We start from the raw sequence: 17,057 nt of genomic DNA, 5'->3' as shown, positions 1-17,057 counted from the left end.
TAACTTGGCAGCTATGATATAGACATGGCGGAACAAACACATGTTGTCACAACGGACGAGCCAGAAATTTGATTCAGTTCACATTTAAGGGTGGGCCCACCTAATACAAGCGTTCTTTAACAATGTGTGAAGTGTATCCTTTGAAATGTGCACCTCTCCAAATTCTGCAATGCAGGTCTCCTGCTACATAATGTGTACAAAAATGCACAGAGTGGGTCAAGGTGTTCATAAAAATACATATGAGTGAAAATAACATGCCAAAATCCATTATATTACAGGAAATACTTTGCAAAAATGTGTGCGTTAGACAGAAATTGCAATAGGGATTTTCTCCCCTATCCACCATGCCTGGGTTTTTGTGTTTGTTTGTTTGTTTGTTTGTTGCAATCGTAAACAAGCTCTAGTTTCCTTTGTAGCTGTTTCAGAGTTGACTTTAAGAGTTGTCTTATAGAAACAGAAAAAATAATGACAAATGTGAAAAGTAAAGGGGAGCAACTGGAACCGGTGACTGGGTGTTCATACGTTGAGAATCTCTGCTGCTCTTTCATTCCACATATCTGGCCTGGCACCCCATTATGCCAGTGGTGTCTTGGATAAAATCATGAATGTTTGGCAAGCATTGAGAATCAATGCAATAGCAGGTTTGGTGCTCATTGACAAAAGTACCTGTGCGTCTCATTGTTGCCACTGAGAGCTATCTTGTATTTGGGAGTTTGTGGCAAACAGAAGCTCCCTTTCTGTATACTTACCATGTATTCTACCATTTGGGAGATACTGCTACAGTCTGTGAAAGAATGGAGGGTCTTTAACCTAGCTAACACAGTCGTACATTGGTTTTTGAACAGCTTAGTTCCTGAACGTTTTGGCTCCCAAACGCCGCAAGCCCATTAGTGACTGTTCCGGTTTGCGAACTATTTTTGGAAGCCAAATGTCCGCCGGGGCTTCCACAGCTTCCAATTGGCTGCAGGAGCTTCCTGCAGCCAATCAGAAGCTGCGCTTTGGTTTTTGAATGTTTGGGAAGTCGAACAGACTTCTGGAACTGATTCTGTTTGACTTCCAAGGTACAACTGCACATGGTTTCATAAGGAGGAGGGAGATCCTTTCTCTGGCTGCTATGTTTGAATAACCTGTACGCTGGAGGTGGCCAACAGCAGTGATAGATGTTGTTTGGGTGTTCCACCTGGAGATATGGGAATTCCCCTCCCTGATTTGGACTCTCCTTCATTGGGCGGTGTTAAACAGAGGTTGGATGGCCATCTATCAGGGATTATTTAGCTGTGATTACAGGGAAATGGACTAGAGGACTCGTCCAACCCTACAATTCTACGATTTACATGCATTAGGGATCCCTGATGGGTGTTTGTATCTGAGTTCTAAATCAGGGTTCTGAGAAGACTCACTTCACAGCGAGCCTTGCATGTTTGTTCTGTTCTTTGTATCAGCCCAGCCACCCTGTATGAAATGATGTTAAAGATTGTGTTTACGATAGGGAGCAACACACCTAGAACCAGCGTAGAAGCCTCTTTTTATGAGTGATGCTCCTTCAAGTGAATGGGGCTATGGAAAAATGGTGATCATTTGTTTGTGTGCTCAGATGATCAAACACAGATCAGGATTCCCACTTTATCCATAAATTGGCAATCCCACAAGTCTGCCTCCCTTTAGGCTGTCTCCTTCAGCAGGACTAAGTAAAGTACAGTGGTACCTCGGTTTAAGAACAGCCCTGTTTACAAACTATTCGGTTTACGAACTCCACAAAACCGGAAGTAGTGTCCCGGTTTGAGAACTTTACCTCGGTCTAAGAACGGAAGCCAAACGGTGGAAGGGCACCGGCAGTGGGAGGCCTCATTAGGGAAAGTGTGCCTTGGTTTAAGAACGGTTTCGGTTTAAGAACAGACTTCCGGGATGAATTAAGTTTGTAAACTGAGGTACCACTGTATGTGTGTGTGTGCATGCTCAGAATCCCACATTCTGTAAATCATGGACTGAGGTGTAGGTCCAGAACAAACAGAGAGTAGCTCAAAAAAGGGATAACGTATTTTTGACACAGAGGGTGACTTCAGAAAGGTATAATGAATTATATGGCAGTGGGTAATTTGAATCAATTAGTTCCCTGCAATATACATATTGAAAGAAAGATGGCAGGTGCCAAACTGCTACAATATTTTCATATCTGAAATTTCTGCCGACACATATTAAACATTTGACTCAGCCCTGGAAACTGCTTTTCTCCTGGATTTGGGGATTATGTGCATTGAAAAAATATAATGAAGCCAGATTGTTTCAACTAACTTCCCTCCTTCTGATCCTTGGAGCTTTTACCATTCCTTTTAAAGATTTAAATCTGCAATCCTGAAAGGATTTTCAGTGTTTACATGCTGAAAAATAGGAATGGCATAGGAAGAATTTTCTCATAGTTACCAAATAGTTCTTGAAGGAGACTGTCCCATGTGTGGCACACAGCTCCCAAACCAAATGCCCTAAATGGGACTGTTGTGCTTTTGTGTGAAGTTCGTGAGGCTGTATAATATATTGCGTGTCAAGGCCCCAAGAAATCCCAATAACTCACAACGGACACAATAATTATGGTTTGGTTTTGGGGCATTATTTTGGCCACAACTTTATTTAAAATACAATTTAATTCTGAGTGTTGGCTTAGGCTTTGGTTAATCCATCTGTCCACCCTAAGGGACAGGACCATTTCCATCTGACCCTTTGGTCAGGACCATACCATCTGCCCGATGGGCAGGACCAATTCCATCTGACCATTTGGGTCAGGACCAGCTCCGACTTACCTAGTGGTTGGTAAGTCAAGTAAAGACCCCAAGGGATTGGAGGTACGGTTTTTCAATACTCTCCTTCCCCCAAGGAGTGTTCCCCAAGGCTCGGCTCTGTAATGGACACACCATCCTTGCTTATGGCCGGATGATGGACTAGAGTCCCTGAGCCCCAGGATTCCTTTAACGGAATACTTCTATGAGGAGCAAATAATGGGGGGTAGACATTTAGCCATGCCCCTCCAATACCATTTAACCAAAGCCTAACGGCCAACCTAACAAGTTGTGACAGATTGCTTGACAGTAGGTGAAAACCAAATGGCAACAGCCAATCAGCCAAGTGGAAAAATTCCTACTGGACCCCTGAATACAGGCGAGCCCCGCTAGTCGGGAAAGCAGCGTCGACTAAAGCCTAAAGTCAGGGCGGGTGGGTGGGGATTCGGAACTTTCCAAAAGACTGGTGAAATCGAAAGCAACACAAACATTAAGTTAGATGTGCCTGTCAATCAAACTCAAGGCATGCCCCATGACTCAGCTTACACTTGGCCCACCCCCTCCCAGATTTCTTTCAGGCCTGTCCACAAACGCCACTACACTCTATTAGTGTAATGGTCTTTATCTCCATCTTCTCTACTCAACAGAAGATAATACCACCATCCTCATTCAAAGCTTTATGTATACTGCATGTTCACACCGAGTTCCTATAAATTCAGCAGAAGTCAGCTCCATCCATTTATATGAAATACCTACTCCCTCCATTGCAGTGAATCAGTAAATGCTTTTTTTAAAAAATATTTTAAAAGGCAGGAGAGTTTTGTGTATCCACCCTGAATCTACAAGGTTTGGCTGCATCAGAGTAAACATACTGCTTGCCATCAGGGCTGAAGATACCCATCTTCTTTCATGCTGTCTCCTTTTCTCAATGGAATCAAGTATCCAACAGACCTCTAAACATTTTTCCAGAATTTTTTTCCCAATCAGAACCTAAAACCAATTTCTGTGCACTGGTATTTTGAGACAGTAACTTCCACATCATTGCCTATGTTGGATCTGAGAAGGTTCTCCTTCATGGGAAGAGAAGTATCATTACTACATTTCGGAAATAATTTGTGGAAGCACCCCACAAAAATGCAGAATGGATGTTAGAAAAAGTATTGAAAATATTATCGTTTCTTTAGCTTTGCCCTTGGATAAAATTGTGCATGGAACCCAAAGGTTTGGTGTTTCAACTATGCACTGTGCAACAAAAATGTCCCCATTTATCCTGCTATCAGCAACTATGCTAGAACTATTTCCTTTATTTCTGTTGAGGTAACCATTTATCAGACAAAAAAATTACTTGCCCTCTTTCTTTGTCTATCAGCATTACTACTCGTGTTACGTTGAAAAATAACGTGTATAATTCCATTTTTATCCCATACAACATATATGGGGAGAAAACGCACCAGTATTTACAATAATTTGTTAAAATTATTTGTGGCATCTGGAGGTGGAAGAAGGCAAAATTTCCCACTCCGTCCTGTGTTTGCTGCATTCAGCATTGTTTCTGTTCCACTGCAGTTTAGCTTCTGTTGAAACCTACATTGTTCATCTCACTATCTGATAGGGCTGAAACTAATGTAATTAACCACATAATTAACTTCAGTGTGTTTCAATGGAAGGAAAACCATGAGAACAATGCAGACAATAATGTCATTTATTCAGTGTTTGTAATCTAAAAAACAAAACAAAAACAAACAGAGATAGAGAATACCACTCATATTTGCTTGCATGATTTTCGTTCCGGACCTCAGACAAACATGCAAATTGTCACAGTTTCCACTCCTGTTTCTGTTTCTGATGGAATTTTCCAACATCCTTAATGGCAGCATCTGTTTCCAAGGAACAAATAACATATTTGACTTGCACATGTCTACTCGGAAGAAAGCCTCATTGTCTTCCGTAGGATTTGTTTCCAGACACGTATGTGTAGCAGTGTAGCCTTTGTGGCAATATTAGAAATAGCATACACAAAGTTAATGTATACAGGAAAAAAATAGCATGCACAAGAGGCTTACTGCCCATGTTTTGCTGTCTCAGCAAAAGTTTATTTGGACAGATAAATGGAAGAGTAACATCCATATACTGTGAAAACAATGTTTACAAAATCATATAAGTTAGACCATTGGTCTAACTCAGTATTTACTATACATTGACTGCAGCGGCTCTCCATGGTCTCTGCTAGTGCTGCCTGGAGATGTCAAAGATTTAATGCAAAATGTGATGTACAATGGAGCCACAGCCCTGCCCTGCCTTGCCCTGCCCTGCCTTGCCCTGCCCTTTAGTTTCTGGAGAGAAAATAAATGCCATTGTACGTCTCAGAAATATCAAAATAGGAATGCATATTCTGAAGATAGCATCAGTGCTGAGAACTCAATTGGCATGTATTATTATAGACGTTATCTATGGTAGTTCACGAGCTCATATCTTGGGCTCACGCATTGGCAGAAAGAGACCTTTTGGTTTGGTGGGGAGGGCAGGAGACCCTGCAAATTGCGCAGCCGAAGCTCTGCACCCAAACTTCCCTTTTGGGCTTCTTTTGGGGTGCACAGCGCCTTTGTGCTCTCCCCAGTACCCTCTCGATGATCGAGCTTTCCCCAGTGGTTAAAGCTCTCGCTCCATCTCCATTAACGGACACCTAAGAAAAGCATAACAAGAATAGTGGGAATGTGCATTAACTGAAGCAGGGGAAAGTTCTCAAGAGCTAAATTAGTGAGTAGTGTTACTGTTAAGTGGCATCTAGGTAATTTCTGTTGCAGCCCTGAGCCACCATTATATTGTGTCCTGCAAGGTTGTGCTTTAGTACCATGCACGCCCTTTAGGCTAATGTTCTAGCATTTCCAAAAGATTTTATGGGCCTATGTGGCTTAGAAATTGCATCTAAATTTTAATAACTAGAGCTGAGGTGAAAATGCCAATAAAATGTTTTTCAATGAAGCCCTCCTGAAAGATGATAGGAAGGGAAGAATTTCTCTCAGTTTTTCAGAAGGAGGTTCCTACTTGCATTACCTATTATTATTATTATTATTATTATTATTATTATTATTATTATTTGTAGGGGAGAATATCTTTAGGAAACTATGAGGGAATTTTGGTCAAGTCTTAGTTAGAATTGACATTTTTAAGAGTTGGCAACACAGATGTCTATAGTAGCAACTGCAACTAGACTACATTTGGCTTCATTATACTTGGAAATCTTTGAATGGCGTACTGTGATATATTGCGATGATTACCTGCACAATAAGCCATTACGGCTCCTTGGGAACAGGTTTTGCTGAACATACTAATGAGCTCACCATGAATTTTAAAATTCCTTAAACTATGTTTTGCGGTTTTCATTTCCCCAGGAGCTATTTTCCTTAATGAAATAACACAATCCCATTTCAGCATTAATTTGAACGTATCAATAATAGCTTAATAATATTATGGATTCATAAAAACATCCTGCAGGATTACTGTGTAACTCCAACTCTGCATTGCCCCAAAATAACTGAAACTAAACCTCAGCTTGTGTAGAGAATAGATAGCCAGTATGCTCAAATTTCATTATTTTGGAAGATTCCTATCCCCACTGGAGCTGAATGCATTTAATGACACGGAGAGGCAGATCCAAGGTTTGTAGGTCACCTGCTCTCCTTTTTTACTTGATGTGTGGCCTTGTTTAAATCCATAATGGTCACAGAGCCAAGTGCAAAAGAGAAGCACAAATAGGTTGAGCGGCAACCTAATTAAATTGGAGTTCTATGCTTCAGTTTTGGGAAATTATCTCTAGCACAGATTTGACTGACTTTTTTATTTGGTGCATTTTTATCCCGCCTTCCTTTCATCATAGAGCTCCATGTTGTGCATATGGAATTTCCATAGAGTCTCCCTTCCATGGCTAGCCAGACCATCTTTGCTTTTTGTATGGTGGCTGTAGAATCTGCCCTGAGACCAAGTTCCAATACGTCTGGCATGTGTTCTTCCTTATTTGTCGCATTATAATTTAAACACTTTAACCTGTGTTCCTCTATCAGTTTCAACTTGGACCCTTCCAGGTCAAACCCAGCACCAATAATCTGTTCCACAGAAGAGTGTACAGAAGTAGACACTCGTGGATAGATACAAGCTGACCTGCAAGGATCTGTGGGCTGGCTTTTTAATTCCAAAACTAGAAGCAGATCTCTCTTCCCTAAAACCATGTACAAGGAAACCTCATAAGAACAAAAAAGCAGAGGCCCTTTCTTCCTAAATCACATTGAGATGATTGGGTACATACACACAAATCCAAAGAAACCAAAACTTTTTGTAGGTTCCCCCATCAGAGGAGCATTTGAACCACGAGACTCTGTTGGAGAAGAAAGCAGCATCTGCCTCAGGATCCTAACCTTCTCTGAAACTTCATGCCCCCCTCCAAATGTTCCATACACCCAAAAGCGAACAGTTCCATGGCGTGAGAACTACTGACCTAAGCAATCATAAGTCCATCTTTATGACTGCCAGTCCTGTAACTGCATCTCACTGCCAAGTCAGGAAATAGGAATATTCTCAGTTTAAGCAATCAACTTTTTCACCAGTCAGTATGAAATGGCAAACAGCGATGCTTGTGGCAGTTTAACAGAAACTTTGTAAGACTGGACAGTTCTCCTAATGCATTCAACAACTTCAAAACCAAAACCAAAATGGGCACGTAGGCTTTTCTAACCAGTCTCACACCAAGTTCGCTGCCCTAGTACACAGACATATTTTACCCACTCCTCCTAGCTTTCCCACTTGGGCTCCATGCATCCCACAGGTACATTTCAGTTCCTTACAGTTACCTGCTAGGTGACCACCAGGTACCTGCTAATTCAGTTGTAGATTATATGAGATAGTGTGATCTAAGATGCAAGGTTATGGAAAACACCGGTGAAGGGTTGCTGAGGAATTGGCATAGGGTGGCTGGGCTGGTGACTCTCTCCCTTTGTTGCTCTGACTAAAGGTAGGGTTACCAGACTCAATAGAGGACAGGACTTCTGTGCCTTTAATTGCCCTGCTCTCTTTTGAGTTTGGAAGCCTTAAAGAGAAACCAGCAGACCCTTTGCTTGGAAATTAAACAAAGGGTCTGCTGGTTTCTCTTTAAGGTTTCCAGACTCAAAAGAGAGCAGGGCAATTAAAGGCACAGAAGTCCTGTCCTCTATTGAGTCTGGCAACCCTAACCAAAGGGGTGCTCCTAGCTTGGCATCAGCCCTTTTTAAAAGGGTCACGTAACTTCCTCTGGCTCAGACTTCACCAACTTGATATCTTTCAGATGCTATGGATGACAATTCCATTCACTTGATGGGCACTGTGCTCCAAAACATCTGGAGGGCACCAGGTTGGCAAAAGCAACTCTGGTCTGGGTGGCTGTTATTCGTTTGGCTGCTCTCCTTGTAATTTCCGAATGGACAGTAATTATCTGTGTCAATATGCAAACTTTATGGAAGCAGCCCTCACAAGACCATAGCTGCCAAGTACCCCGTTTTCTCCGGGAAAACCCCGATTGTACTTACCTTTTCCCAGTGGTCCCCCGTATCACTTCGTCTCCCGTTTTTCTCCGTTATTTTCTCCTGCCGGCGGCCATTTTTTTCTTTCCTATTTGCCCTTCTATGGGCACCAAAAATGGCCGTCGCCGGCTTCAAAAGTCGCATCTACGCATGTCCGGAAGTGCATAGACACGACTTCCGGTGTTGGCGGCGGCCATTTTTTGTGCCCATAGATGGGCGAAGCGACACCGGAAGTTGCGTCGACGCACTTCCTGACATGCGTACAAGTGACTTTCGAAGCCGGCGGTGGCCATTTTTGGTGCCCATAGAAGGGCAAAGCGACACCGGAAGTTACGTCGACGCAACTTCCGGTGTCACACGGCTGCCGGTCCCGGATTCTGCAGTCCGGGACTGCCAAGGTAAGCACAAGACTGCTGTGACTATGAACAAATTCAGTCTCGAAAAGCTATTTTGCACACCAGCATCCTAAGTGTATTTCCTTGGAAGCAAGTTCCGTGGATTTTCAGTGGCAATTATTTCCAAGCATGCATGTTTAGCACTGCAGCTTAAAATGTGATCATAGATGCTAATAATTTGTGCATGTGAATTATTGTTACCAATGATTTGTATGTGTGTAGCTGCATTGTATTGATGGAATATGCTGTCCTTTGTCAGAGGATTTGCAATTCATTCTTCAAAGTGGCCTGCCAGCAAATAGCGTAGAGGATGAATGGCACTTGTGGCCTTTTGAGGATCAGGCTGCTCCAAGCTAATGAGATCATATTCTTACATCGTCAACTACAGCCGTCATGATTTTATGAACATAACGTATGAAGTCCTTTCTGCATCTGGGTTCCCTTTTGATGTGGATCTCGCTGCGGAGGGACTGCTAACTGAACTGAACGTTTCAAGGAAGCCAATTTACTCAGCTGGTTGCAAACCCTTTGACCTCAATAGTGGAACTTGGCAAATCAATGAATACTGGAATATTTAGTGCTCTTTCAAGAATTGCAAAAATGCTCCATACCCCATAGATCCTCCTGCAGAATTCTAGTTTGTATTTTAAACATTAGTCTTTCTTCTTCTTTCTTTTTTAGGCCAATGAGACTAGTTAGTTAAGCCTGAGGGGTTATGAACTGTTGGCAGTTAATAAGTCATAAAATTCCTCCATAAAACAGGATGCTAGATTCCATCACTGAGACAAGGAGTACAAAGAGCCGGTGTATAATATCTAATTGTACAAAAGGACTGGGATTTCTCAATGACTGCTCATCTGGAGTCTCAAGGGCACGCTCACTGTGGTTTCCTGATTTTTAGAAGCCGGTTTAAAAAATGAGTGTATTAAAGAGTAATTTGCCTGAAAGTTCAGGAAGTTTGGGGTGGTGAAGGGCGGGTGGAAAGGGGGGAGAGAGAGAGAGAAGAGGAAGGAAGGAAAAAGAAAGAGGGAGAAACACAAAGAGAGGAGAGAAAAAAGAGAAGGAGAAGAGAAAGCAAAAGGGCTCTCGGCACACTGGCTTGGACATGATTGTGTTTGTCATCTATTTTCTTTCCCCTTTAGGATGTTCACCATGGCAACGGTACACAGCAGGCTTTTTATGCTGACCCCAGCATCCTGTACGTCTCTCTTCATCGCTATGATGAAGGCAACTTCTTCCCTGGCAGCGGAGCCCCAAATGAGGTTAGGTTTATTTCTTTAGAGCCCCAATTTTATTTGTATCTTTTCGGGTAATTGCATTGCATGATTACCCCTAATTTTCTCATCCTCGGCTGGTGCTTTAAATTGCACTAGATTACCAAATAGTCCACTGGGGCCAAGGGACCGGCGTAGAACAAGTGCATAACCCAGAACAGTCCTTGTCAAATGGGGGCCGGGTTGATTTGACATGCCGTTTGATGTTTGTTTCAAAAGGACGTTTTTTGGATGTTTTCTTATTTTGATTCACTCCTGGCCTTTCCTCTCTCCCACCCCCCCTTTCCTCTGGCACTCCCCCCCCTCCTCTCCCACTTCTCCTTTCAGGTTGGAAGTGGCCCTGGCGAAGGTTATAATATAAATATTGCTTGGACAGGTGGCTTGGATCCTCCCATGGGAGACGCAGAGTACCTCGCAGCATACAGGTTGGTTCTTGTTTCCTTCTGAAAGTGCCAAACAGAAGTAACCGAGCCTGAAACGTACAAGAGTTAGAATTGCAGCAATCTTGAAAGCCGTAAACATGACCCGTGGTGGAACCTGGCTTAAAGTTTTTGAAGAAAGAAAGATCTGTTATTATGTAGCGTTTGGAGACTTCGCAGAATTTCATAAAGAGTCAATGTTAATATTGCTGCCCACCCACGAGAGAAACGCACATGCCATTTCATGCCTGAAGCAGTTGTGAAGTAGCCTAGATTGCTGGATTGTTTGGTTTTTTTGCCCCCACCCTGTAAACTGGTTAAAATTAAAAGCCTTTTCAAAGGTGAGAAATATAATGAAAATCCTGAGTAAAGTGTTGGCATCATGATCTAACCAGGATCACGCTCAGTTCCCATTCATTCCCTGGAACTTGCTTCCTGGTATATGGAAACTCACTGTTACACCCTAACCAAACATATACAGAACCAAGACCTACTGTTGGCAATGGATCTTCCATGTAAGATGTATAAGAATGTGGGTGTCAATTAATGGGAATGCAAGTTGAGTGGTTAACAGGCATCACAACCAGCCATTGTGCACATTCCCCTGGCCTCATGGAGAATATGCACACAGTCCATTCGTGAAGAGGGAATTGTGCATCTTCCCAAGTCAATATAGCAGACTTTGGGGGATGTGCCTATCTCGGCTGAATGTTGTACATTCTCTGGGCAGTATGCACAACCTCCATGAAATATGCCTTATTCTTTCTGTGTCTCATTCAGAAATGTGAGCCCCTTCCTGGCTGCTTCTGGACCACGGCCTAATCTTAAATAGCCCACAACATACCATTCAAGCCAAGAGGACTCCAGAAAAATATTAACTTTCTTCTAATGTTCAACCTCCTTTACATCACTCTCGGTTGTTCCCCAGTCAGCTGAGCTACACAAGGGGGATTCCACATGTGTATTGTGGTCAACAAATGAATATTCATTGAGAGAGTGAGAGAGAAGTAGAGTTTTCACCTCTTAAAGAACAGTTAGACTGCAATCTTATAAATATTTAGCTGGGAGTATGCCTCATTGATTCAGCAGGGCTTACTTCTGAGTAGACCCACACAGGATTGGGCTATTAGTTGACCATTTCAGCCAATTAATTAATTATATGTACATAGATTTTCATATGGTTAAATATAATTTCTGCAGAGGGAGAAAGTATATTCTGTTTTTATACTATGTGTGTACTGTGATTCCGCAGTCACCATCCTAGAAGGGACATTTCAGTCTGAGTTTCAGGAAAAGGGGGGAGTGCCTCTTATTGGATGGCTACAATTTTTGCAAGTATTTATATTTGAAATAATGGAGGGAGAATCTGCTGCCAGATTGATCGGTGGCATTGTTTAGCAAATTGCAATATTTTAAGTCGGTTGATTGTTTGTTTGCTGTGTATTATTCATACCCTGCATTGCTATACAATTAAAATAGTTGTCAAAAGGACCGCAACAGTCATGTACTCCAACTCCCTGCAATACAGGAATCTCTTACCCAATGTGGCGCTTGAACCCTGAGATTAAGAGTCTCATGCTCTAGGGACTGTGCTATCCAGCCTGTTAGGTTAATTAGCCCCCCCCCCCCGGGAACATCATTTGGCCAACCAGGTAATTTCAGTGAAGGCACACTGACCTGGTGGGATAGGCTAACTTGTGGGTGCAAAGAGTGCCAAATTCAAAAAGGAAGAATGCTCCTGATTCTTCCTTTCCTGCTGTAGCTCGAATTTTGTGCTTCTAAAATTTGATACCCTTTTCTATCATCCTCAGCTTGAATTCAAAGCAGAACTGCAAAGGAAAAAAATGGGAGTGCACCTGGGGTCACATCCACACCTTTACATTTAGAGCACATGACTTCCCCCAAAGCATCCTGGGAACTGTAGGGGTTTTTTAAGGGTGCTGGAAATTGTAACTCTGTAAAGCATAAACTACAGCTCCCAGGATTCTTTGGGGGAAGCCATGACGTATCAAAGTGCTCTAAATGTATGGTGGGGATGTGGCCTTAGAGTTCACTCCCCATTTTCCATTTGTACCCATAGAAGGAAGTTAAAACCACCTGACACCATGTGACACATTCAGTGATTGATAGGTAGGCAGCCCAACCAACATGTCAAAGCAGCTCATGGAGGCTTGGCCAATCTTGGATCCAGCTCTTTGTTGTATCCAGTTCCCTACCCATAGAAGTGTGTTCAGAAGATTTTTCTTGTCCTTGGCAGCTGGTGTTCCATTCTGTTTCTTCTGGAGGGAGTGGGCAGAAGTTACTGCCATTGGATTCGTGGGTTCGGGGATAGCAAAGATGCCAACACACTGAAATAGCCCTTTGGATATAGCCTCACCTCCTCTTGGTCCCTGACTGTTGATACCACAGTTTAACCAATTAATCAAATAAATGTGGCATCCCTCATTGATCTGCTGCTTTAAGATATCAAACCTGCCTTTCACATCCAAATTCAGATGTACAGTGGTACCTCGGCTTACGAATGACTCGACTTACAAATGTTTCTACTTACGAACGGAGCTCCGTCCGCCATCTTGGATGCGGTTTAGATAGGATTTTTTCGACTTACGAATTTTTAGATAGGGTTGCTTCAGCTTAGGAATTTTTTCTCCCAATGCATTCCTATGGGATTCGACTTATGAATTTTTTTGACTTACGAATGTGCATTCGGAACACATTAAATTCGTAAGTCGAAGTAAGGTAAGGGACCCCTGACCATTAGGTCCAGTCGTGACCGACTCTGGGGTTGCGCGCTCATCTCGCATTATTGGCCGAGGGAGCCGGCGTACAGCTTCCAGGTCATGTGGCCAGCATGACAAAGCCACTTCTGGTGAACCAGAGCAGCACACGGAAACGCCGTTTACCTTCCCGCTGTAGCGGTTCCTATTTATCTACTTGCATTTTGAGGTGCTTTCGAACTGCTAGGTTGGCAGGAGCTGGGACCGAGCAACGGGAGCTCACCCCGTTGCAGGGATTCAAACCGCTGACCTTCTGATCAGCACGCCCTAGACTCTGTGGTTTAACCCACAGCGCCACCTGGGTCCTTACATGGGTCCTTACATTGATACATGAGATATGCATGCACATTAAAGCACACCAATCAATCTGCCAAATCCCAATGCAAGCCCAGAGAAAATTCACTTTTAAGGTTCCAAATTACTGCCACCTGGGTCCCAGGTGTAAGTCGAAGTACCACTGTATTAATAAGGCAGCCAAATGCAGGTTGTTGCCAAACAGTAGCATATAAATTTAAAATGTAGCTAAGAATTATACATATAAATAAAAAAACAATGATCTATGCAATAAATAAAATACACATGAAAGAAGTGAATCTTAAATCTCATCTACCTAGTCTATGTTGAGCAGCCTTCACTGTGAGTTTAGCTATATCAAACATTACAAACTTGTATGAACCAGACATCAGTTATTTAATCTTATCCATGTCACTGAGTGTAGCAGCCAGCGCTAAAGATTTCTCCTTATATTTTTGCCTAGGTGTTTCAGACAGTTTAATGTGTAGTGTATTGTGTACTCTACCCAGGGGCTACTGCATAATCCAAAGTACTTTCATGTCCAGTTTTCTGCTATTGCAGCTGCACAGCTCATTTTTTCTCTCCTCCCTCTTACGGCGAAAGTGCTTGATGAAGTAATCCATGTCAGGACTGGGCAAACAGTTGGCATTGGGTCAAGAATGCCAGGTCAAGTTTGCAAAAGCTAGTTCAGAACTTTTACCAGCTGACAACGAAACCACTAATTTCTGCTCTGACCAATGTCAGAATTTATAATTTCAAATGTTATATCTGCTGCATACCTTAGCTGCACTGCAAATATACCACAAAATCTATAAAACCTGCTTTTCCTCTACCCCCCAAGACTCTTGGGTGGTCCAGGAAAGCACAGCGCTGAGGTGGTTTTATATTCAGACATAACACACCTGACATCGACCCCCAAACACACAAGCAACATAAAATCACAGCCTCGCACTGTTTCTGTAAAATGGGTTTTGATTTCATATACATAATTTGCCTATCATGGAAAACACCTTGTCAAATATTCAATTACTTTTAAGGTACGCCGTCCAAGCTGGTGAACCTCAGATGGTACCCACTTCTATATTTTCATTAATCCTTTGCTGAGGTCAATCAAAAAGTTGGACAAAAAAATAGGGTGTTTAGATGGCACAAGGGTTCGGTGATGGAGTTCAGCTTCTCTCACCTCCTAAAAGCTTGGTTCACATTCAACCCCAGTTAGTGAATAAGGGTAGAATACTGGAAGCTGAGCCAAACACATTTGGTGTTTAGTTCAACCGCATCGCTATCAGAAAAATTACCACAGTTGGACCGATGGTATCTCATCTGAAGGGGCAGGGAGGAATGCACCCTGAGGTAACTTAGCACATGTGTCAGTCATTGAAACTAAACCCAGTCTTTTTCATTCGGAATCAATAAGCATTTGGGACCTGCGGTGTGAAGTGAATTGTGCCGTGCTCCCGCTCTCCAAATGGCTTCTGATGCTGTGGAGGTTTGCTTGTGGCCAAGGAAAGTGGCTGCCTTGCCATATCCACATGCTTTGATTTCACTTCCTTTCGTGTATGAAAGAGCAATTTAGCCCATTTAACTGAACAGTTTACTTAGGCGGATAGCCTGGACTGAATGCCCTTGTGGAAAAATAAGAGGCCTAGCCCTGTGTGGGACATAAGCTGAACATCCTACTCCATGGCTGCTATGCCTTCTTGTTCTTTTTTTCCCTTTTTTGATAAACATTTTTATTAGATTTTCCAATTTAAACATCTAATCCATTTTCAAATTATACAAATTATACAAATATCAATTAAACAATTAATCCAAATCTTCTGCCGAATTATACAAATTTAAACTTGACTTCCCACACTTCAGACTCAGAAAGCCTAGTCCTCGTATATTCGCTGCTTTCTAATCAATCAAGTCCAGATCTTATCCAATAGTCTATTAAAATCCTTCTGTCTTCTTTCAAGCCCCTGAGTTTTTTTTTCAAGCAGGCGAGTTTGACCAAGGCTCCTATGCCTTCTTGACTATCGTAGTCATCATCTCCCCACACCCGCCCAGAGGTGTCTGGTGTCCTTAGGGACAGGACGGGCAGAATGTAGGAAGACCAACAGTATGTGGTGCCAGAACCAATGACAGCCAGAGCCAATTTATTCTAGCTTTGTCCCCACCTTTCCCCTGCTAGGATTATGCTGAGGCAATACTGAGACTAAGGAGGAGGAGGAGGAGGAACACCCCAGACCTGTTGTAAGTGAGAAGGCAAGCAGGTGGTAGCTGGCAGGTGGCAGACTGAGGGTGACGGAGCAGTGCTCAATTCACTCTAATGGATTAGCTCCCACATCCTCTTTCTTTCTATTTTTCTTTATGGGTCAGGGATTTTCTGTTACATACGCTCTCCATAATTTTTACAGTTGCTGTGCCCATGTCCTAAAACAGGCATCCCCAAACTGCGGCCCTCCAGATGTTTTGGCCTACAACTCCCATAATCCCTAGCTAAGAGGACCAGTGGTCAGGGATGATGGGAATTGTAGTCCAAAACATCTGGAGGGCCAAAGTTTGGGGATGCCTGTCCTAAAATGTAGAGCAGGGAATTCGAAGGAAGTGGACTCTCGAATTACAGGACAGACCCCGTAGTTACACAGGGGGTACTGTACAAGCAAGGAAGCAGAAAAATTGATTTGACTGTCAGTGGTCAAAACTCTTACTGATATGAAATCATTGTTTACCCAGGTAGATTAAAGGAAGAGTTAGACACTGGTTTTCACTAGGTTGTGTAGAGGAGGAAACACCCAGTGATTGGGATGCAAAAAAATGGGGGCATGCCTAGACTTGGGGGGATAATGTAAACTAGAGTTGCTTTGAAAATGAACAAAAATGTAATGCAAGGCAAAAATAGTGGCTCTGTCAAAATAGAAAATGTTCCAAAACATTGGCAAAAAAACCCCATCAAAATCTGAATTGATGTTGTTTCAAATCTGCCACCTCTTTATCCAAGAAAAGGTTGTTATTTTCAGGTTGGATTCTTGAAACCTCTTCCTTCTTGCAGAATTCTAACTCTTTCCATACCAAACCACTTTTTTAGGATTTCCAAAGCCTGTGGAAACCTCTTTGAGCCAAGATCCTTTTAAAACTGGGAATGTTTATTCCCCAGTTTTCTTGAATTATGGTTTCCTACTACAACCTTTGTTTGCAATAGCACTACAGGCTTGGTACGTGTTAATGAAAATGGTTAATGGTTTAGCATTGTGTAGCCTTAAAGATGTGTAAATATATAAACATGCTCATCAGAACATATCTTGTTTGAGGGGCCAATGTGCAAGGGATGATGGATGGTGAAAGGGGAGCAAGGAGCATCAATGTGGAACAAAATCATGCTCATAATCTCACGGTCATGGGTTCGAGTCCCATGTTGGGCAAAAGATCCCTGTATTGCAGGAAGTTGGCCTAGATGACACTCGTGGTCCCTTCCAGCTCTACAGTTCTAAGATTTGAAGGATCTATGCCACAGCCTGCTTGCTCTTTTAATGCATTGTCATGGGTTTTAGAGTTATATCTGAATCGTTCCAGTGCGGCTGTGAGCAAAAATG

General features: G+C 42.6%; 1 protein-coding gene across 1 annotated transcript in view; it reads left to right on the top strand.

Moving 5' to 3' along the window:
* Positions 1-17,057, top strand: part of HDAC9 (histone deacetylase 9) — a 338,697-nt gene that overhangs the window by 254,548 nt on the left and 67,092 nt on the right. The window contains exons 20-21 of the mRNA XM_035130280.2: positions 9,858-9,977; positions 10,317-10,414. Coding sequence (XP_034986171.2) covers positions 9,858-9,977; positions 10,317-10,414 — 218 coding nt within the window. The remainder of the gene's footprint in view (positions 1-9,857; positions 9,978-10,316; positions 10,415-17,057) is intronic.

The sequence above is a fragment of the Zootoca vivipara genome, chromosome 12 (assembly GCF_963506605.1).
Source record: "Zootoca vivipara chromosome 12, rZooViv1.1, whole genome shotgun sequence".
Lineage (NCBI taxonomy): Eukaryota > Metazoa > Chordata > Lepidosauria > Squamata > Lacertidae > Zootoca > Zootoca vivipara.
Note: the sequence above shows the minus strand (reverse complement) of the source record. Positions and strands in the feature narration are given on the sequence as shown.